We start from the raw sequence: 8,897 nt of genomic DNA on the forward strand, positions 1-8,897 counted from the left end.
GAGAGAGAGAGAGAGAGAGAGAGAGAGAGATTTGGAGGTGAAAAGCTGGGGTTTGAATCTGCTATATGCTACCTTTGTGACCTTGGGCAAATCACTCTTCACTTCTCTGTGACTCAGTTTCCTCATTGTAAAAGGAGGTGGTTGGTCTAGACTACAGGAACTACAGTTCAAAGCTCATTATATTTATCTAGAACCACATTCTTTAATATAATAGAAACATTCTTTAAGGTCCCTTCTAACTCAATGAACTTAAAAGGAAAAATTTTTTTAAACAATCAGAGCTGTCAAAAAAACAGTGAAGTTGCTCCTTCAGCAGAGAGCAGAGGGCTTGAAACAGAGGTCTCTTTTGGGAGATGAGTCCAGGCTGGGTGACTTCTGAAGTCCTGTCCTGCTCTTGGATTCTATGTCTCCTTGACCCAATCATTAGCGGCTCCCTGGAGGCGCTTGTGGGATTAGCTAGGCTAACCTATTTTCACCCACCTCCCCATTTAGTCAATGGGAGATTAATGCTTTGCTCAAGAATTTCCTGGAGTCTTCATGAGGGCAGATGCTGAATTCCACCTAAACCAAGTTGTACCTTCCTTGGTTTCTGGTCTGATCCTCTGAACTAGTAGGAGCTTAATAAAATGTTGAATGAATGAAGGGACCCATGTCGCCTTTAGGTCCAATCCAATATTCATTGTGTCTAGCATGTGCAGGGCACAATGCTAGGTGCCTCAGAAGGTACAGAATAAAGGTAAGACTGGGGAAGCTGACCTGGCTCCTGTCCCCATGAATGTAGCTGCTCCCTCATGCCCGTCTTCCCAGATATTCTCGTTTCTCCCCAAAAGCTCTTTCATGAGCTAACTTTATTCTATTACATGACTGGCCCCATTCCTTCCCAGGTCCCTCCAGTCTTTGAGCTCATGCTGCCCATACTGACCCAGAAGAACAAGGCCCCCAGGGTCCACCTCATACTCCTCCTGGTCAGGGGTGCCTTTGCTCTCATTGGCACCAGACAGCAACTGCTCCACCAGCACCTCCTTCACAACATCTGGGGTGAGCATCTGACGACTTTTCTCAGGGATTTGGAGAATGAACCAGAAGAAGCAGGTCAGAGGCCCTTCCCTAAGGAGGAACAAGTCAACACTGTTGTAGTCTTTTCCTCATTCTCTTCTTCTAAATCGTCTAGGTTGCTGGGAGGGGTCAGTGGAACAATCCCTGTAAAAGGGCATAGAATATAAAAAAATATTCATAGAACGACAGACGCAGAGCCGGAAGGGATCTCAGAAAAGTGAATATTGACATTACTGTCAAATGCAATACTTCTAGGACTTCACTCTTTTTTGTGTCTCAGTCTCTACATCTGTAAAATGGGGTAGGACTGGGTGATACCTAAGGTCCTTTCTAGTCCTAACATCTCATGTTCTAAAGTCCTTTCCAGATTTTACATTTTGTGTTCTAAATCTTCTCCTTGTCATTCTGTGTTCTGAAGTCCTTCCAAGCTCTGGCATTGTATGTTCTATGGCCCCTCCTAGCTCTGACATTCCCTGTTCTAAAGTTTCTTTTAGCTTTGACATTCTCTGTTCTAAGGCTCCTTCTAGCTCTGACATTCCCTGTTCTAAGGGTTCTTCTACTTCTGACATTCCATGTTCTAAAGTCCCTTCCATATATGACATTCTAAAGTTCTTCTAATATATAACATTATATGTTCTGAGGATTCCCCCAACTTTAAAAGTTCTTTGATTTTTGGACTTGGGCAGTATGAGACTATGGAAACCTCAGGTGCTTAATACATGTTTGTCAAATTATTTAATTAAATTGAAAACAATTTTAGAAGTCCCCTCCTGCAAACTTAAAAGAAAAAAGAATCCCCATCCTGTGACTCAGGAGTGGTCATTCAGCCTGTGCACACCCAGAGATGAGAAGCTCATTACTGCATGATCCTGAACAAGGTAGCCTACTCAACCTTGGGACATCTCTAATTGTGGGGAAATTTTCTCTTACAATGAGACAAAAATCTGCCCCCTGTAATTCCCACCCCTCATTTTTTAGTTCTACCCTCTAAGGCCAGGCAGAACACATCCAATTACCTTTTCACCCAACAGCCCTTCAGATATTTGGAGAGAAAAGTTGCATCATTCCCCAGGCTAAACATCTTTCCTTCATTCCACCAATCCCTTCCATGCCATGGTTCCCAATTCCAACATCATCCTGCTTGGTCCCCACTGGACACTCTCCAATTTGTTAATGTCCTTCTAAAACGCATCATCCATAAATGACCCTCGTCCTCCAGATGTGGTCTGAGCATCCCACAGGATAATAGGAATGTTGCCTCCCCCTCTGTGCACACTTTGCTTCTCTTGAAGCATCGTGAAACCACTTTCATGGGAAATCGTGGGATCTAGTCCTGACCCAGGTACTCACTAGTCAGTGGACAGTCATTTCAATTCAATTTGATTCAACAAACATTTTTAGGTGGCTTCAGTGGAAAGAGGGCTGAATTCAGAGGCAGAAGGCATGGGTTCAAATCGAGACTCTGTTAGTTAATACCTCTATGACCTTGGGTCAATCAATGAATTTCAGTGGGGCCTCCACTTTCCTATTTGTAAAGCTATAAAGCTATAGTCTCATGAGAGGCTGTGCTAGATGTCCTCCAAACTCCCAGCTCTAAATAGATGATCCTACAAACTGTGTTGGACATAGGAATCAGAAGACAAAAAGGACACAATTCCTGTCCTCAGAGAGTTTATATTCCACTGGGGGAAACATCCTCAGTTAAGAAAATGAAAAATACATGCAAAGTCATGTTGGGAGGACTTTAAGTCACTTAACCCTTCCCATCCTCCTTTCCTTCCTCTGTCCATTAAAAAGTTTAGTTTGAATAGGAGTTCTTTACTTTCTGTATATCATGGATCCCTCTGGCCATCATTCTGGTGAAGCCTATAGACCCTTCTCAGAATTATGTTTGTAAATGCATCCAAAGTATTTGAAAAGAACCGATTATACTGAAATATAGTTATTCAATTCTTGTTCAACTTAGTGGACCCGGAGTTCAGAGCCTCTGGATTCTAGATGGCATCTGAAACATCAAAAATTGTTTATTTTTAGAGTTTAATCACTTATTGAGAAGCCATGTGCCATAATGTAAAACAACAACAAACCACTGGATTTGGAGTCAGAAAGCTTTGGTTCAAATCCCAGTTCAGCCACTTACTGCCTTGGTGGCTTAGAATGATCAACTAATTTCTCTGGATCCCAGTTTTCTCATTTGTAAAATGAAGACATTGGATTGAATGATCTCTGAAGTCCTTTCCAGAACGTTTATTGATGCTACCAGCTATAGGTCCTACTGCTGCTTTTGATCTTCGTAAAACCTTATTAATTCAGTGGGATTTTCCTCTGAACCAAGGAGGGCACGATATGACTGGAGAGACCCAGAGCAGGCTAGCTGAGAGCTTTATATAAGCTGATCTTTCAGGTCGCTTTCAGCTTTCATGGTTTTAGAGTGTCTCCACCTAACAGGGAGTTGGAAAGGAGGGGGCCCATGACTCACCCAAATGCATACACTGTACTTGAGTTGTAGTACGGGGCCAGGCGGGTAGCAAAGATGAGGTCCCTAAGCTGGGAAGAGAAATCTCATTTGTCATTCCCTTCACACCCACACACTCCCACCCATTGCCTGACTGCTGTTCCCTGGGCTCATAGTTCTCTCCCCAGGTGTGTGATGGTTAATATTTAACAAACAGCTTTTGGGTGGGGATGGGGATTGTATGCATGAGACACTTTAAATTTAGTTTGCATTATTAACCCTTTCTTAACTCTAGACAACCAAGAAAACAATAAATCAAGCCTCGATCAAGGCTATTTCTGAGGTGCAAATGCTCACACTGAAAATTGAACAATCTTGGCTGCAGCACACCCCTCTCTGTTCCATTTTGTCCATTCAATGAAACACTTCCTGATTTATCCCATTCAATCTCATGTGTCCTATGGATGATTCTAACTCTTCAGCAGTCATGGACAAACCCTCTTTTAGCTTCCACTTATCTATACATACTTTGCAAGCATCTTGTGATTCTAACCTTATTTTGAGATCAAATACTACATCTCATTCTATCTCTGTCTTCTCCTCCTTTAGCAATGCCTAGCATAGGGCTCTCTGCACACAGTGGGCACTCGAATTGAATTGCTAATCATCATGAAGTTATTTGGTTCCTTTCCATCCTCTTCCAAGATGCCAGCCCATGCCTTCTCAATTCAGGATGCAACCCATTTCTCAGAATTATTATTATTATTTTTTTTACCCCTCTATCTTGGGCAGTTCATATCACAGAAGCCTTAGTCTTCATCATGTCTTTCTGTCCAGACTATATCACAGATCCATTAGCTCCTGTCCAGCCCACTTCATAGAACCACCCACTCTCACCCATACTTTTCTCCCTTTCAGCCCTTCCCTACCATCGTCTGGGCTTTGGCAGTTTCACTGCGGAAGGCACTGGATTCTCGGCGGGAGAGGTCCAAGGAAAAGTGGCGATTGAGCACCCGGAGACTGCCTGAGTACAACTGGCTGACAGTCATCTCTCTCTTGTATCCTGTTCCAAACAGAGCTGGGTGTTACCTTGGCAGTTATGGGAGGAGGGGGAACAAGTTGAAAGTGGTCATTAAGTCTCAAACACTTTCAGTGACAGGGAAAGTACTGACTTCCAAAGCAGTCTGCTCCATTGTTGGACAGCTCTCATTGTTCTGAAGTCTTCCCTTATCTCAAGACAGAATCTGCCTCCTTGTAACTGCCACCAGTTAGATCTAACTTTAACTAGTTTAAGCTGTAACAATCAAGGGTGATTATCCTTGACCCTCAGGGCCAGCTTTCCCAGTTCTTCCTTCTCAGCCTCTGACCAGCAGATGAATAAAAAAACAGTCCTAATTTTAATGACCCCTGTGGCCATTAGAGCTGAAATTAGACATCACTGCTCCTGGGGGAGGTTGGAGGTGGTCTGGGAGCAGCAAAGATCAATCCTATGGTGGCTACTAATCCCAGAGAAAGTTAGTGGGGCTTAGGGATGGGGGATGAAGGCTACTTGGGAGGGGGGTACAACCATCATAGAACCCTGTAGATACTAGCTGGGGACAGGTTCAAGCTTCGTGCTGTCCATTCTATCAGAGAGGAAGCACACCACCTTAGACATCAGCACCCTGTGACAAAGCTCCATGTGCCATATGTTAGTTACAGCTCTCATCTCTACCCCCAATGTCTTAGCCTTCAGTTACCTAGGAAATACCAGAGCAGGACTCCACTTGCTGCCAACATCAGCAGAGCAAGCCACAGAGGGGCCAAGCGCATGTAATCCCGTCTTCTCTTGGGGTCTTCGGTGGCCTTCCCCTCCCCAACTGGGCCCTGGCCTCTTTGATTGGATCCTGACTCTTCCGTGTCTGCCCCATGTAACTGTCCCTGGATTGCCTGCCCATTGCCCCTCTGTTCTTCATTCTCCATCCTGGACTTCTGGCAAAAGAGAATAAGGAGCATTAGGGGGAGACAGACTGACCAGTTCTAGTGGCTCACATGTGCCAACAGTAGAAATAAGTCAGAGGATCTGGGTTCAAATCTTAACTTTGACACTACTGGTGTGTCTATGAGCAAGTCATTTTTCTTTTCTGTAAGTTTCCTTATCTGTAAAGTGACAATAATACCTGCAAGTACCTATTTCACCTCAAATCTGGGAATGGAACTTGGTTTTCTGTCAAGAAACTGATGATTTAGGAAAAAACCCTTGATGTCTTGCAGAAAGGAAACAAAACTATGCTAAAAGTAAGGAACCCCAAGTCTCTGAAGTTCTCACTGGGCCCCCAACATGGTTCTTCTGCCTCTGAGGCTCAGTTATTTCATCTGTAATAAAGAGGGTTAATTCTGCATTATCTGTTTCATAGACTGGGAGAAGAAACACACACATATAACACATTCTATATTATGCATAAATACATAGACATGTGCAACACTTACAGATATACACACTGTTCTGTTAGAAAATTCAGGTAAACCTAGAAGCAATGATCTGAGAATGATTGATTTATCAGTTAAGCTACAATAAACCGGGTCAATGGCCTCTCTCAATGACCAAAGACCTTGACATAGGGCCCACTAGTCTTCATATAATTTTGGAGAGCACAGAGTTGGGTAGGTGGGGAAGACAACACAATTGGCTTCAGGCTGGACAGCATGTTGGTGGTGGGGGAGGGACAACAGGATCGGTCATTTGTAAGAAAGAAGCTAAAACCTATGTTGGGCTAGTAACCACCCTTTTCTGACAATTAAGCCAGGTTATTGTTTTATGAGGCCCATTGGCATCTTTTGGACTTTGTTAATGAACCTGAGTTAGCAGATCCCCTGGTACCTAGAAAGGTTTGTTAGAGATAAAGCCCTCCTTAATTGTCCAAGGACAGGCAAAGACAGACACTATCCCTTGTGAAAATATATCTTGTTAGCATGTCGATAAGGTATGGTAGATAGCAGTTTTTCTTTTATATGTTTAAACCAATGTAGAAGGAAAATGGGACAGTAATATAGAATAGGGTTAATTATAAAGTGATACAGAATCCATTTAGTTTCTTCAGTACAATGCATATGATATTATATTTGTATAATACTCGTGTGCATATATACATACACACAATATACTTATACATATATGATACACACATATTTTCAATACACACATAGATGTACATACATGCACATATACTTATATATAAACACAAACACATGTACAAAACACAATACCTATATATACACATACATATAATACTCATATACATACACATACACATCCATAGGGGACTGGCTTGTGATCTCATTGGCACAGGGAACATCCAAGTTGGGAAACTCCCCTCCGGATGCAGATTGGCACTTTCTTTGTAATTTACAGTTTTAGTTGCCCGGTGCATTGAGAGGTTCAGTAATTTGCCCAGGGTCATACAGCCCATATGCATCAGAGATAGGACTTTCACCCAATTGTTCCTGGCTCTCTATTCAGGATAGGACACTGAAATGTCATACATACACTCATATATGTATACACACATGTGCGTGTGTGTCTGACGATTGACTTTTAAAGGCTCTTACCTCAAGACCTACTCCCCTCCCCTATAACCCCCCCCCATACACCCTGAGACCTCATTGACAGAGAGTGTAGTCGAGTGGGAAAAGGGCTGGATATGGCATCTGAGGACGTGGATTTGAATCCTGTCTTTATCACTTAATATCTTCATGGCTTTTAGGTCACTCACCCTCCTCGGGTCTCAGGGGCTTGGAGGGAGACAGTGCTAGGATGGGGGAGGGCTGCTGTGTCCAGTAGATTCAGGCCAGTAAGTGAGACTAGATCAGTGGGCATAGTTACACCTGGACTGACTTCTACTTTACCCAGCTGGCAGGGGTGGGGTGGGCAGCAGGGTGCAGGCAGGCCTCTGATGAGATGAATGGAGGACTGGGGAGTGCCACCCCTCCCTCCTTCCAGAGGTAAGCTCTGGAGTCCTTGTCCCTGGCAGGATCAGTCCAATGGATATGACAGAACTATCCCCTGTCCCCTAATCCAGGGCTCACTGGCCTAATGTGTGCTCAGAATTCTGAACTGTAAATTCTAAGGGCTGTCTATCCCTGGCTCCCTTTGTCATCCTAAGAAACTCATTGGATCCAAGCCCCAGGCCTGGAAGTGATCCCAGGGACCATCTAGTCCAGCCCCTCCTTTTACATATGGGGAAACTGAGGCCCGGCAAAGTTCAGTGACTTCACCGTGGTGGCACAGGTAGCCTCTATCTGAAGCCAAGGCCTCTCTCAGCTTCCCTCGTACCCATTTCTCTCTCTGGGCCTTGCTGTCCTCACCTGACAAGTGAGGGGTCTGGGATAGACCAGGCTTCTTCCTAAACTCTGTGGCATCTGGGAATGTGGATGGGGAAAAACCACATTGGTCTTTATTTCAATAGAACTGGTTCCCTTTGTAAAACTGAATTTTATTTTATGCCTTTAAAAACATTATTCTGAGAAGGATTTCAGAGTTTTCACCAGACTGACTGCCTAAAGTGTCGGGGACACACCATAGCCATTAATAAACCCTGGCCAAGATCATGTCCTTTCTGTTTTGTTCTGTACTTTGTTTCTCTGTGTCTGTCCCTCCCCCACTCATCCCTCTGCCTCCCTGAGTACCCTGAGAACACACTCACTGAAGCCCCTTCTCTTTTCCCTCTTCCTCCCCAATGTCCCCCAGCTTCTTCTCAGACTCTTCTCCTTCCGTTTCTCCTTGGTCACTTCCTGGGTAGCAGGCCCCTGTGGGCCCTCTCCTCTGGGAGCACAGAGGAGGACGTGAGGCTGGGTTCCCAGCAGATGCCGGATCATGAGAGGACACTGCCCCCTCCCAGCCCTCCAGAAGACGACCCTGCAAGGATACAGGTCCCAGCTTCCCTTTTGCGCCACCACTGACTTGGAGAAAGAAGAGACAGGGGTCCCAGGGAATCTGACTTACCTTTGTAAGCCACAGGTAGGGCAGGGCCAGAATGCGGGCCACAGGAGGCCCTGTTTGTCCAGGCTCAAGGTCTCTCCCCCTGCTTCCCCCCTCCCGGGCCCCAGATCAATGACCGGACACCATGACCTCTTGCTCAGGCCCTTGTGGCCCCTGGCCCAGAGCCCCTGGCTCCATGACACCCAGCACCTCCAGCTCCCTTTGCCAGTCTGGGCCACCCAGAGAGTATTGTGCTTCTCCAGGGCTGGGGGGGGGGACCCCAGTGGGCTGGGATCAGCTTGCTGATGCTGTAAACAGCTGGGGAAGGAAGCCAGCCCCCGCCCCTGCCCTCCATGGGCACCCCAGGGAAGGCAGGTGCGGGGAGATTGAAGTTCTCCCCCAGGGGAGCCCCAGTTGCCTAGTGACGTC

The 8,897-nt window shown here is 45.4% G+C and overlaps 1 protein-coding gene across 1 annotated transcript in view; it reads right to left on the bottom strand.

The window, feature by feature from the left end:
• TMPRSS6 (transmembrane serine protease 6) overlaps positions 1 to 8,694 on the bottom strand; it is a 45,920-nt gene extending 37,226 nt beyond the window's left edge. Inside the window, exons 1-5 of the mRNA XM_069082184.1 lie at positions 8,493 to 8,694; positions 5,251 to 5,482; positions 4,441 to 4,574; positions 3,536 to 3,603; positions 923 to 1,107 (exon numbers count right to left, since the gene is read on the bottom strand). Coding sequence (XP_068938285.1) covers positions 923 to 1,107; positions 3,536 to 3,603; positions 4,441 to 4,574; positions 5,251 to 5,473 — 610 coding nt within the window. The 5' untranslated portion in view covers positions 5,474 to 5,482; positions 8,493 to 8,694. The remainder of the gene's footprint in view (positions 1 to 922; positions 1,108 to 3,535; positions 3,604 to 4,440; positions 4,575 to 5,250; positions 5,483 to 8,492) is intronic.
• Positions 8,695 to 8,897: the final 203 nt, after the last annotated feature.

This window comes from Petaurus breviceps, unplaced genomic scaffold (assembly GCF_028583685.1).
Source record: "Petaurus breviceps papuanus isolate PSGF00001 unplaced genomic scaffold, PetGlider_PUasm1.0 156, whole genome shotgun sequence".
Classification (NCBI taxonomy): domain Eukaryota; kingdom Metazoa; phylum Chordata; class Mammalia; order Diprotodontia; family Petauridae; genus Petaurus; species Petaurus breviceps.